The sequence below is a fragment of the Capsicum annuum genome, chromosome 1, assembly GCF_002878395.1.
Source record: "Capsicum annuum cultivar UCD-10X-F1 chromosome 1, UCD10Xv1.1, whole genome shotgun sequence".
NCBI lineage: Eukaryota > Viridiplantae > Streptophyta > Magnoliopsida > Solanales > Solanaceae > Capsicum > Capsicum annuum.
This window is the reverse complement of record NC_061111.1, coordinates 197239599-197253626: the sequence shown is the minus strand read 5'-3', so window position 1 is coordinate 197253626 and position 14028 is coordinate 197239599. Positions and strand designations below refer to the sequence as shown.

General features: G+C 28.6%; 2 protein-coding genes across 2 annotated transcripts; one reads left to right on the top strand and one right to left on the bottom strand.

The window, feature by feature from the left end:
- The first annotated feature begins 315 nt into the window (after nucleotides 1–315).
- On the top strand, nucleotides 316–4212 carry LOC124898692. Its single transcript, XM_047412466.1, has 9 exons — nucleotides 316–534; nucleotides 956–1051; nucleotides 1265–1345; nucleotides 2045–2125; nucleotides 2413–2747; nucleotides 2931–3066; nucleotides 3419–3577; nucleotides 3641–3894; nucleotides 3981–4212. Exons 1-9 carry the CDS (start codon nucleotides 316–318, stop codon nucleotides 4210–4212), a joined length of 1593 nt encoding a protein of 530 aa, XP_047268422.1.
- Nucleotides 4213–5176: 964 nt separating this feature from the next.
- Nucleotides 5177–5984, bottom strand: LOC107855565. Its single transcript, XM_016700584.1, has 3 exons — nucleotides 5694–5984; nucleotides 5444–5575; nucleotides 5177–5380 (listed from the first exon to the last, which is right to left on the bottom strand). The coding sequence occupies exons 1-3, from the start codon at nucleotides 5982–5984 to the stop codon at nucleotides 5177–5179; spliced, it is 627 nt and encodes a 208-aa protein (XP_016556070.1).
- Between the last annotated feature and the right edge of the window lie 8044 nt (nucleotides 5985–14028).

The window sequence follows — 14028 nt, the reverse complement described above, 5'->3', positions numbered from 1 at the left end:
TTTATTTTGAAATTATTCTTTCCAGCATTCTTACAAGAATATACAACCCACAACCGATGAAGTTAGCAGGTTGGATTTGTCTTTTTCAAAAGATTTTGAGACATATGATCCAACAACTTATGCTTCGACATCCGATTCTGAAAAGTTGAAAAAGACAGCAGCTGAACTTCAACAGCGTGTTGGTACCATTGCTGAAGAATTTTCAGCACTATACCACTGCAGAAAATCCTCATAAAGGCTGGTTTTAAATTTCCTATATCACCTGACCAACCTTTAAAGAAAAGAAAGACTGTCATGTTCGAGCAAGATTATCAAATGGTGATGGATGATGATACATGTGGACGTGGTCATGCATTACATCATGGGTCAAATTTGTATCGTGAAACGCAAAAAAATGCAACAGACAAGGAAGAAATTGGTGTGTCTCCTCAGAGTCACAAGCACAAGTCTGTTCCTTCATCTTCCAAACAGCATGAAGGAACTTCTAAATCAAGTTTAGATGGTGATGAAATAAAGAATTACATCAATAAATGTGTAAGTTTAGTTTCCTTATCGTACATTTTTTCTAAATAGCATGATGTGTTTCTACTAATTTTTTTTTGTTACGTGATAAGTTTGCTGAAAAGATGGCCGAACTGGTTACACTAATATCAAAAATACCTGTTGAGGTCGTCAAACCATTAAAGAATGAATAAAATAAGCAATCACAGGTATAACAATTTAATTTCATTATATTTTGCATAACCTTGATGGAATGTTCATACATTCAGGTTTTTGGTGTTATATAGGAGGACAAAATTGATGAACAACAACAAAGTCAAGAAGACGGATCCAACAAATAGGAGAGACCACATAATGAGGATATGCAGGTACGTTTTGTCACTTATGTTGTTTGTTTACTATAAATCAACATAATTACCTTATCAAAAATAAATTTTGTTTCTTTTTAATACAGCATGAAAATTATGCTAAGGGATCAATCAATGATATGGAAGTATCTCGCGATGAAGAATCTAATAAGCATCACATTCTTGAAGAGCAACAGTTGCTGGTATTTTTTTTCCATTATTACTTGTTACGTACTAAATTTGGACAGTTTAGTTTTTCATCATACATTAACTTGAATGTATAATGAACAGTTATACATTAAACTTACTATATTTTTCTTCAGCAAAATACATGTTAATTATGAATCTCTTCATAGAATCAACTGAAACAAGTTTATAAATAATTGTTATTCAAATCGACTTGTAATTTAATTTAGGATGTGAATGCGGCCAATAAAGACGCAGGTCATGAGGATGATTTTGAAAATGAGGACTGCTCTGATTTGGAAGCTTTAGAGGTATCTTTATGTACACTATATTTATTTTTTTTCCTAAAATATATGTCTATATAAATATAGCTTCTGTTATTGGTTGAATAAAAGGATATTAACCTTATCGGCTGAACATAAAGTTGTATCGATCTTAACGCTTTCAATATTTTGCACATTGTTTAACAGTTGTTTTAATAAATATAAATTTTTGTCTTCATGCAACTTGGATAATGATAATTATCACATAAATAATAGTATGAGATTATGTCATATGAAGAAGAATGTAGCGATGAAGAATTGGGAAAAAAGAACATTCCGAATGTGGAAGATTTTCCGGTATTTTTATGTCCCTAATAATGTTTGATTACTACTATAAGTTTGTATACACATGTAGTTTCTTCTTACTTCTTCATATTAGGACAGTTAAATGTACATAAAACATTCAAATGAATGTATCAAGGAGAGTCATACATTCAACATACAAAAATTTTCATAAACGTAAAGGTTGTAATTTATGATTAACATCAAACATATTTATGTTATTAAAGCAATAAAACCGTTTATACATCACATATGACATTGTTTATTATTATTGATATATTTATATATTCATATGCACCCAATACAGATAGAACTTTTTCTTATCTCCTGTGTAAAACATCAGCTCAAACTTTTATATTATACTTTAAATAGATGTTAATACACGATAATTGTTATTACATATAGGATGTGAATCTAACCGCTAAAGAAGATGTTAATGAAGTGAAATTGAAAAATCAGGAATCTACAGATGTGACAGATGGGCAGGTATTTTTTTGTCCCTAACACTTATTTTTTTTACACAAAAATATTGATCTATGTGTTCGACATTGTAAAAGTACATATTGGGATTTAATGTTATTTCTCTAGTGCATATCAAATTTTGAATGTGAATTTGAAACAAATGGAATGTATTGATTTTTTTCTCTACTGCATTTCAAATTTTATTGATATTGATGTTGTCATGATTTCTAACATAAATGTCGTAATCATTAATATAGTTACACATTCAGATATTGTATGTATACATTACAAATCCTTATGTGTTCATGTAGGATGAAATTGGTGGGACAATAACTGATTCAATACAAGCAGCTGTAGATACAATTTTATTTGGTCTGTCAACACCTTCGATTACAAAGTCAATGGATGTTGGTGCTTCAAGTAAAATGACCAAAAGACACTGGGACCTTCCATACAGTCAGATTCCACCTGACTTCCCTCATGCTCAGGTTCGGGAGCTTCAAGCCTCAAAAGCGAATGCACCTGGCAAACGAGAAAGAAAGAAGTCCAGGGTTTTAAGGTCATCATACATTTCAAAGTATGGTTCTGGCTCTAAAGATTCTGTTGATTTCGATAAAGAGGAGAAGCTGAAGTATGCTTTTGATGGGTACACCATCAACCAAGATTTGCCGAACGAATTGATGATTGATTAGTTCCAGTGGATTGCCGTAGGATTACTGAAAACTCATTCTGCCAAGTAAGAAATTTGGTATTTTCTTAATGCCTAACAATACTATGCCATCTTAAACTAAACTGTTATTGTCATGCGTAATTAATGATTTTTTCCCAGGAAAGAGACAGACAACCACTATCGAGTAAATGCTTCTGGTTTAGGTTACAGTCAATTGAACTTTTTCGTTGCATACCCACAGTCCAAGAATTGGTTTTACTTGAGGTCCGAACGCAAGACATACTGGAACGATGAGGTAACTTATTCTAAATATTATCGATATTATAAGTTATTTTGCTGAAACTTAATATTCTTCAACACCATAACATATCATACATGCAGTATTTTCCATTATCAACTGTTCAACATTTACCAACATGTCATGTATAATAATATGAAACTACAGCATATTTGTATATCATACATCTAATCGACAAGTAAGCTCGAAGCTACAGATTTCTTTCAATTGTTTTTACTATTTTACCCTGTTTTCACTTGTAGCATTAGATGTGATCTTCTACCACTTGAGAAAGAAATCAAAGATTCAGCTGGGTGATAATTATAGATATACGACTACAAGCTGCTTCTTTAAATCATATGTTGAGAAGACACATACTCGCTATTATCCAGCGGAACCGATAGTTGAGCTATCGACGCAACAAGACTATGAAGAATCAATTGTGGTGGCTAAGAATGAAGATTCTATTACTAATATAATTCATGGATTCTATATGCCTGATGGATTACCATGGTATATGTTTGATGAGGTATATATTCCAATTAACTACGGTAAAAAATTTCATTAGGTATTGGTTGTGATTGTCTTGAAGGAAAGATTGATACGTGTGTATGACTCACTGTCAAGTAAAAGGAAAAAAGAACCTCATATTGAAATACAAAAGCTTGCAGTTATGTTTCCTACCTATTTGTCAGACAATGGCTGTTATGATAAGACCGAGCGAACTAACTGGCCATCACTTGAAGCGTGCAAAGGGAAGATTACTAAGCAAACTGGTCTTGTAAATAAAATTCCATTTGATGTTAATTATGTGCAAAATATCCCACAACGAGCGTCTGATAGTTTGTAAGTAAATTATATTTTATTTTTCATGTATAATAATATTTTAATTGATTTACTGATTATTATTTCGTTTTTATTTTTGAAATCAGGGATTGTGGCGTGTTTGTGTGCGCCTATGCAAAGATATTAAGCGAAGGACTACAAGTTCATTCATGTCAGTTTGATGCTGCAAGTCAACGTGCACGATATGCTTCCTTACTGTGGCATTACGGAGTGGAAAAGACAAATGAAGGGTACACGAGTGATAATGGAGATCCGCCTCGACCAAACAAAAGTGTAATCGAAGAAATTGAAGCAAGTGCAATTGTTACTTTAGAGTAGCAATGTTTTCTAATTGTTGGCATTGAAAGAACTATTTCTTATTTTGGTTGTTAATGTTACACATTTCCAGGATTACTTTCTTAATGTTAATGAACATTTTATGGATGTCTTCTTCTTTTTTAAACAATTGATTTGCAGTTTCTAACACAATACTGTAATGATACAAACTTTTTCTTGGTCGATATTGAGTTTGCCTTTTTTATTTTTTTACGACGTGTATAAACAAAAATAAAAACACACTCACATTGCTTTTGAACACATAATATTTTTACTATAACGTAAATTTTCTTATAAGTTAAAACGACATTGCACTAATAATTAGTATGTTACATATATGTAACACATAACATAATACATGTTGTCACACTTTATATTTTCTTAAATAAAATTTACAAACACAGTTTACCAGAATCACTTATTTAAAGTATTAAACAATTTCATACAATGATACAAATGTATAATCTAAATTATACATTCGTAACTTAACAAAAAAATTTAAATAAACATATAACGTTTAATCATTTAGTGTCATTAAAATGACATTTTTTCTGTAAAATATACACCAACACAAAGTATAACACTAAATCATACATTTCTTACACAGTAACTACTAACATATAACAATTCATATAGATTATGTTTCAACAATTTTTTAAGTGATTGTTATATTTCTCAGGTTACATAATACATATAACAATCAGTTGTAAATTACAATGATATGTTTATGAAATATGATAAACGAAAAATTACACAAAATGTTCTGCAACTATTAAATATTAATTGAACAACTGAAATTAAAATAGCAACAAAAAATCTTATTATTAATTGTTCCAGCATTCTAAAAAAATCTAATTAAAATGATTATACTACTGAAACCAAACAAACCATCAGCAAGTAGGAAAACATATTATCTTCATCATGATTCCTTTGGAAAGAAATCGCAAGTCCTATGGTTGTGATCGGCTCATCTGTATTTTCCGCAGCGGTTTGAATTTGAAGACAGTGATTCACTTGATTTCAGATGCCTTCCTTTTTTTGACCTACCAGGAGGTCTTCGATATTTGGGCGGCAAAACTTCTTCATCATCAACAAAACCTGGAACACCCCAATCCTTCTTGTCTGGCATTGGAACTATCGGGAGTTCATATGTCTTCACTATGGTTTGTAGCTTGTACAATTCAGAGCAATAACGACCATAATCATTAACATCCACATTTTTATTTTATAATACGGAAATTCCATGTGGACAAGGTATTTCATCAATTTGATATCGGCCACAATTGCACGTGCCACGCTCAATATCTACCATGTACCTCCGTCCCGAATCATAAACACAATAAAGATAACTCCCTGCTGGCTTAACCTGTTACCAAAAAACATAATATGTTTCAGATGGAAAAATACTAATATACACTCAATGTAAAACAAAGTTTCTATTCCATAATAATTCTAATACATCCCGTCATCCGCAAAGCTTTAACACCATTATGAGTTAGAATTTCTTCAAATCTTCTGCCAAGAGTTGTATTGGTGTACGATGCAATTTCGTTGTTCTTACAATTCCATGCAGCAAATAAGATTCTAACTTCTTCTAGGAAACCTAGAACAGGAAGTTTTCTAGCCTCAACCAAACAACCATTAATACATTCGGCTATATTTGAAGTCATCATTCTACCTCTATTTACAGGAGAGTGACACCGAGCCCATTTTTTATACCCAGCTTCCTCCAGATATTTCTTAACTCGTTGATCAACCTTAGCAACCTTAGACATAATATATTCAAAATCTTCGTTTTTATAAGATTTACCCATGGAATAATAAAGGTCATTAAGTCTATCTTTGCTTTTCATAAAATGGGTGCAAACGTTTTTCCATAAATTCCATATACAAGCTAGATGAGGGACATTAGGATAAACAATGCTTACACCTTTTATGATACTTTTATTTCTATATGAAACAACACACGTGTTGTCTCTTTCACCAAATACCTCTCTAAACTGTTGAAAAAAACAAATTCATGAGTTGTCATTCTCCGAATCAACAACACCGTACGCTAATGGCAGAATACAACCTACAAATAAATTAAACAAGACAATCATTATTATAAAGGTGCTAATTTAGCATCTTTATGATTCATTATAAATAAAACATCAATGTACAAGCTAATATAATATATAGTAAATAAAAAAAACAAAAAAAGAGTACAAAAAAACATGAACGCACAGTACCTGCACCATTTAATGTGCTTGCCGATAAAAATGTTCCTTCATATGGGCCGCTTAAATGTGCCCCGTCAACAACTACAACAGGTCTACAAAATTCAAAACCCCTAATCATCGGACACAATGCAATAAACAAGTATTTAAACTCGTTATCTACTGCCTTATGCATCCGAATGTGGGATTGTGGATATACTTGGTTCAGCATATAGATATAGCGGGGCATTTTTCTATATCCATCTGCTAGTTTACCTCTAAGCTTCGCAATCGCCTTCTCTTTTGCGTGCCATGCTTTCATGTGGTTAATGTCGACTCCGTAAACAGCCTTCATCTCTTCGATAATGTCCGCGGAGGTGTGTATTCTTTTGTGATTGATTAATTTTAAAACAGTAAATTCACTCACAAAATTACTTGTTGCAGCCACATTATTCAACACTCGGTCCCTAAGATTGCAACTATGCTCCGAAACAAATGTTTTAGTTAAAAATAATTTCAATTCATTCATAGAAGACGCCTTCATGACCCACTTGCAATCTTCGTTACGACAAATCAGTACATAGCTGTATCAAAATATAAAAACTTATTCATTGTAGTAAATAAAATTATTAATCTTGAAAATAGAAATAAAATAATTTTTTTCCATAAACTGCCCAGTTATATTATACATAGCTTTGAATGTATAATCCACATTATACATACGTTTTTAAAATAAAAAAATACAAAATTCATAAAACACATTAATCAAAAAATTAAATTTCAGAAAGTATGTATTCATGTTATCAGTACATATCTTCATCAACAAATAAAAACTTAATCAATATATAAAACATAAATATATAAAATTAAAATACTAAGAACAAAAAAAAAAAAAAATTCACTACAACAGTTATATTATACATATATCTGCATGTATAATTATACATTCACTTTTTTTACTTAAAAAATCAGTAATAAATCACAAACTAATTCACAATCTCTTAAACAAATGAATCATACATTTCTTTGCCTGACACGATTTAATTATATATTATCAAACACATAAAGTATCACATTACACATTCGTATATTAACATTACACATCAATAGTTCACAAAACTACACAACATAAATTTCTTATCATAAAAAAAACAAATATTTTATAAGATCAGGACATACAATTGATATCATACCTTTTTTTGTCGGATCATTTTGTTTTTGTGTTGAATCCATTCGCTATTGCGTGCTTGCCATTACTTAAACAAGAGTTTCCTTATCCTTATATATCTGACTCACCATTATTTCAGTGTTCTTGCAATCAGTAATGAAGTTTTTAACTTCCATTTCAGGCACATATAGAGCATACTGATTATCCGTTTCAACAACAGTTAACGTAACTGAATCATATTCAGTACCCTCGATACACATTACAGAACCAATTGCTTTATCAAACTCTATTTCAATATTGGCTTTGTCGCAAGTTGAAATACAAAGCGAAAAATTAACCAAACCAGCAAGTTGTTTCTTTAACTCAACGTAAATCCTCACTCCATTGTCGTTTCTTATTACAATTGGAGAAGAGTTTCCTTCAATCACATATTTCACTTTGATTTTTTTACGTACTTCGTCTATATCCAACTCAATGCGATCATAGAAATCAATTTCAAGAAAGTAATACTTTCTGAAACAATTATTGCATCACTTTTGTATGACTTATAACTAGTTTCTGACTCCCAAATTCCTGAAAGCCGCAGCAATATTAGGATATTCATGTTGCTTTTTGAAATTTTGAAGAATGTATGTAGAAGATTTTTGTTGCTTTTTGGGATTTTTTTAGAAGAAATAAATTGCAGCAATAGAGCTTTATTGCTTTCCAAATCTTCAATCAAATATTAGAGAAAATAATATTTGACTTGTATATTTTTTTTTTTGAAATTCAAATTTCAGTTACTACTTTTATCCATAAATGAGTTAATGTTAGCTAATTATTGTTGTTAATTAAGGAACAGTGATATAATTACTGATTTCTATTACCTTAAATTTAGGAATAACTATTTCATTATACATTTCATCAATGTACAATATTTGACCGAATGTATATCTTTGCCAAAATTTGGGAGAGAGAATTTATGAGGGGATTTTGTGTAATTACTTCCTTAAGCTAGGGGATTTATGTTGTTTATACATTTTTTAAATAAAATATTTTTTAATTAATTTTCAGAAAATTGATCACATGTGGTCGGTATTTAAAAATATTTTCAAAAAAACGACCACATGTGGTCGGTATTTCGGGTAATTTTTTAAATACTGACCACATGTGGTCGGTATTTCTAGAAATCTTTTTGAAAACCGATCACGTGTGGTCATTTTTTACAAAATTATTGACAAAATAAAATATAAGTGTTCGATTTAGTTTTAAAAAATTTATTATCGGAAAACGATCACATGTGGTCAATTTTCTTTAAAAATTTAAATCATATAACTATTTATTTTATCATCATATTAACATAAGTAGTACATTTACTCAATCATATAATACCAAAATAAGCGATTGATTTATTTTTAAAAAAAATTATCATTCAAATTTGAACACTTGTAGTCGAATTTTATTAAAAATTAAAATTTTAATATATTGAATAATATTTATAACTACATCCAAACAATTTAATGCAATGCATATATATATAAATCAGATAATTAGTTATTTTATCATCACATTAACATGAGTAGTATATTTCCTCAATCGTATAATATATACATACATACATACATACATATATATATATATATATATATATACTTAATAATACTTGTCTTACGTTATTACAACTTCAACAATATATGCGTGTCTACATTGACACAAAATAGTATATCTATTTCCTCAATAGTATGATATCAACGTTTATTCAAAATATTTTAATATATAGATTCAGTTATCTAGCTTTCGATTACTGCATACATCACTATACGAGATATACGTATATATAAATATATTCAATTGGCTATCAGCTTTCAAATACGTATTATATACATCACATACACGACTTTACTATCCCGTAATAATATACAATGTATTTCACATATACTCAGATGAATTATCGATTAGTTTATCTTATATCATTAATATACCGTCACCGTATAATATGTATATAATATATATATACCTATGCATACACACGCATATACACACTATCGACTATATCAAGTTCTAAATACGTACTATATACATCACATACGTACACGAGTAAATTATTCAATAATATAATGCGACTTATTTCATATACATATTCTGACGAGTTATCGATTAATTTGATTAGTTTGCATTAATATAACTTCAACGTACAGTATATTATTACTTCTATCCTTTCAAATCACGATATTCAATAATATGTTTGTATAAATTCTACTAGTTTTTGACTACATCATTCATCGATCGATCATATATATATATACATATATATATATATATATATATATGAATTCTTAAATGTGTACTATATATACATCACATTCACAAGCATATTAACTCATAATAGAACACATTCATTATATTCTGATGAATTATCGGTTATATATGTACGTTAAATTATTATAACTGCAATAGTAGCATCATATCATTATCTCAACGGTATGATATATATACACATATTCATTATACAAATATTATGCATGTTTAACGTCATTTAATGTATATACAAAGAAACTATTTATTTTATTTATTGAAACATAAGTAAAAGATAAAGATTATGTTTAACGTAATTTATTTATTTTATTTGATATATATATTTTAGTATAAAATATATATGTATTTTAAAAATATGTCTTTTTTAAATAAACCGACCACACATGGTCGATTTTTTTTAAAAAAAATATTTTTTATTTTTTTAAATTTCAAAACCGACCACTAGTGGTTGGTTTTTAAAATATTTTAATTTTTAAAATAAAAGCGACCACTTTTAAAATTATTTTATTTTTTATTTTTTTAAATTTCAAAACTGACCACTAGTGGTTGATTTTTAAAATATTTTAATTTTTAAAATAAAACCGACCACAAGTGGTCGCTTATTAAAATTACTTTTAAATTATATTTTTAATTAAACTGACCATAATTTGAATTTTTTTTAATTATTTGTTAAATTAAAAACCGACCACTTGTGGTTGCTTTTATAAAATATTTTAACTTTAATTTAAAATAATAACGACCACACGTGGTCGGTTTTAAAGTAAATATATTTTTTAAATAAAACCGACCACAAGTGGTCGGGTTATTAAATTATTTTCTTTTTAGTTTATTTTTAATTAAAAAATCGATTACTTGTGGCCGATTTTTTATTTATTATTATTTTTTTAAAATGAATAATAATTAATATAAAAATTATTGAAATTATTATTTTAGAATTTTAAAATATAAAACCGACCACATGTGGTCTTATTTTTTTAAAAAAATATTTTTTAAAAAAATAAAAACCAACCACATTTTGCGATCACATGCTTGTGGTTGGTTTTTTGTGGTCGGAAAAATTATTTTTTAGTAGATCATTATTTGTCCATTTTATCCTTACTATTAAATAATATTCATTAACCAATACATTTTTAAAACAATTAAAAAAATTATAATCAAAAGGGAATATAATAAAATTGCCCCTATTAGTTATTATTTCTAAAGATGTGATGTTCTCTTCTCCATTAAAGGCAGGAGAAAAACTTTCAGCAAAATATATTATTTTCGCCTTTGCATTAGAAGCTATAAGTGCATAGTAATTACATGTAAAATAGAGATGATGATTCAATCGAACTAATGAGTAAAAAATTTAATGGAAAACACTTAAGTGCCAACGAAATCCTTTTTCCGGAAAAAAAAAAAAATACAACATTACCTATCCTATTTGTAAAATAAGCTTAGATTTGGTCATGCTACACTCTTGAGGATGAGAGCAATAGTCCCTGACCTTCACTACAACATAATGCATATATAGCTACAGAATATATCGTAGCTAAATATTAAAATTTTTATGGCTAGACATTTTAGCCACAATTTTTTTTTCCGTAACATTCATAGTAAAAAGTGACGTAACTAAAAGTTATCTACAGACTTTACATGGTCTATGGCTAAGAACAAATACTTACAGCTACAGAAAATATCATATTGTAGTTGTAATGGTAAAAATCTTTGCTACAAAATATATACTTAAAGTAAATACTTTTACTCTTTAGCCATGACAAATAAAATATGTAGCTATTTTAATATTATAGCCATGATGTGTTCTATTATGGTAAAAGATTTGATTTGTTTGCAATGAAAATTAAAAATTTATGACCACTTTTTATTTTAGTCTAGTGATAAGAATACTAATATTTAACTACGAACTAGAAAATCTATAGTTATAAAATAAAATATTTGTCATAAATTTTTACATGGCTAAAAATTCATTCGTTTTGCCACAAAAACATAAATTGTAGCTATTTTAAAATTTTGTTATAAAAATATAAAATATGCAACCCTATTTATTACAGTTATATATAGGTTTAGCCACAACTATAAAAGTTCACTGCTGCAAAATTGAAGAATATTGTCATAAACATTATTAATAACAAGAACTTTTATAATGTTGCCGAAATAAAAATAAATTCAACAATTTTGTTACTACAAATTAAAGAATTTTTACAAACTTTTCAATAAGAAAAATTACGTAATTTATCTACAAATTTATTTTGGAGATTCCAAAAATAATTTTTTAATGACATATAATTGCGTTTTATAATTTTGAGAATAGTGACAATATTCAATTATTTTGAGAACCATCTTATTTGAGTCCAAAGATGCACAGTCTTCTCCAATCTCTCCTTCTCTTATATTCTACTACACCTCAGCTTGATCAACATTTGTCGTGATTTGTCATTTTATGCTCTTATTTCATTAATATGTCTATCAATAATGATAAAGTATTTCAATACCAAAGAAATCAGGACAAACTAATTATATATGCAAGTGTTCGTATATATAGAATTTAAAGAAAAAGTATGTCTTAAGTGTTTTTTTACTACTAAAAGTTTTAACAAATAAAAAATAAACAAAAATGCAAAGCAATCAAAAAAATGAAGAAATATGTAGATTTCTTTTTACTTCATATAAAACCTGTAGATATGAATTTCAAATTTCAATATAACAAAAACATAATCAGTGTAATTTCACAAGCGAAGATCTCAAATTTCAATATCAATTTTAAAACCTACGAAAACATAATATTATCTTTACAATGATAAAAAATATATATAATCCAATACAATACTCATATTGTAAGATTTATTCCATCTACTTGGAGAATTATATATTGTAAAACCCAAAAAAAATTACACTACAACATTAAATTTTTAAAATCAAACCAAAAATTGAGGAAAAAAAAGATTTTGTAGGGGAGGGAGGGGTCCGCAAGGGGCTAAAGGGGAAGAAGGAAAAGGGGTTTGGGTGTTTGTTTATTGGAAGGGGATTAATAGGTTATTTAATTGCTTTAAAAAAATTGGGGGGAAATTTGGTTCTTTATTTTTCATTTTGGGGGGTTGGGGTTTTGGACATAAATCGGCGTGCGGCTGCCTTTTAATATCCTTAACCTAATAGTACTAAGTAATATATTACAATGTGTATATTTTTGTTTTTTGTTCCTTTTTAACAAATGCTATTAGTAGAATGAATTTATTGAATATAATAAAGAAAATTATACATTGAAAAAATTTGGTCCTTTAGTTTTCATTTTTTGGGGGTTGGGGTTTTGGACATAAATCGGCGTGTGTGACGGCTGCCTTTTAACATCCTTAACCTAATAGTACTAAGTAATATATTACAATGTGTATATTTTTGTTCCTTTTTAACAAATGCTATTAGTAAAAAAATAAACTGGCATACCTAAGATATTAATTACAATTAATAGCAATAATTTTTTAAAATTATAACTAATAGTAAAAGTAGTAATATTTTAACTTTTTTATTCAGAAGTGCATGACTTTAACCATTATCTTCTTTTCACGCCACTTTACCTTTATATTACCCTATCATCACGCTAATTTATCAATTTCAATTCCGCCTAATATCTTCTTCGGCTATTTTTTTTTTCAAATTTCATTTTTTTTCACTCCAATTCTTGATAAAAATTGTCCCCATCTATTAAGGTAAGTTGATTTTACAGTTAATGCATCTTATCTTTTTCATATAACTTTTTTTTGTAATTTATTTTCGACATTCTTTTTCCACATTCTTCTGCATTTTTTTTTTTTTATTTTGTGTGTTGAACGTGAAACTCAACAGATCCAGTATTGAAAACCCATGGTTTGTCTTCGGTCTTCATACTCAGGATAGTGCATGCTTTCGGCTAACAAGCAGGTAAAATTATGCCACTTTGATTGTTAATACTTAGTGCAGTTTTCTTCTTATCAGAAATAGTTGCTTACACAGAGGAAGTGCTTTTGGATGTTCTTCTTAGTATTTCTTTCTTAGGTGGGTTTTTGGATTGCCCAACAGTTTTTCTGGTTTATTTTTGTCCTATTTTGTTTGGGGTGGGGGTGAAGGACATAGTCTCCTTTTATGATCTTGGGCAATCCTCACCTCATGAGTGAATTGGACTCCTGG

Bases quoted from the DNA above. Each gene is read 5' to 3' on its own strand.
- LOC124898692 (XM_047412466.1), top strand. From the start codon at position 316: ATGGTGATGGATGATGATACATGTGGACGTGGTCATGCATTACATCAT. The intron at 2,126-2,412 runs GTATTTTTTTGT...GTGTTCATGTAG, and splicing joins CAGATGTGACAGATGGGCAG to GATGAAATTGGTGGGACAAT. The intron at 3,895-3,980 runs GTAAGTAAATTA...TTTTGAAATCAG, and splicing joins CAACGAGCGTCTGATAGTTT to GGATTGTGGCGTGTTTGTGT.
- LOC107855565 (XM_016700584.1), bottom strand. From the start codon at position 5,984: ATGTCTAAGGTTGCTAAGGTTGATCAACGAGTTAAGAAATATCTGGAG. The intron at 5,576-5,693 runs GTTAAAGCTTTG...TTTTGGTAACAG, and splicing joins AAATTCTAACTCATAATGGT to GTTAAGCCAGCAGGGAGTTA. The intron at 5,381-5,443 runs GTATTATAAAAT...GAATTGTACAAG, and splicing joins CTTGTCCACATGGAATTTCC to CTACAAACCATAGTGAAGAC.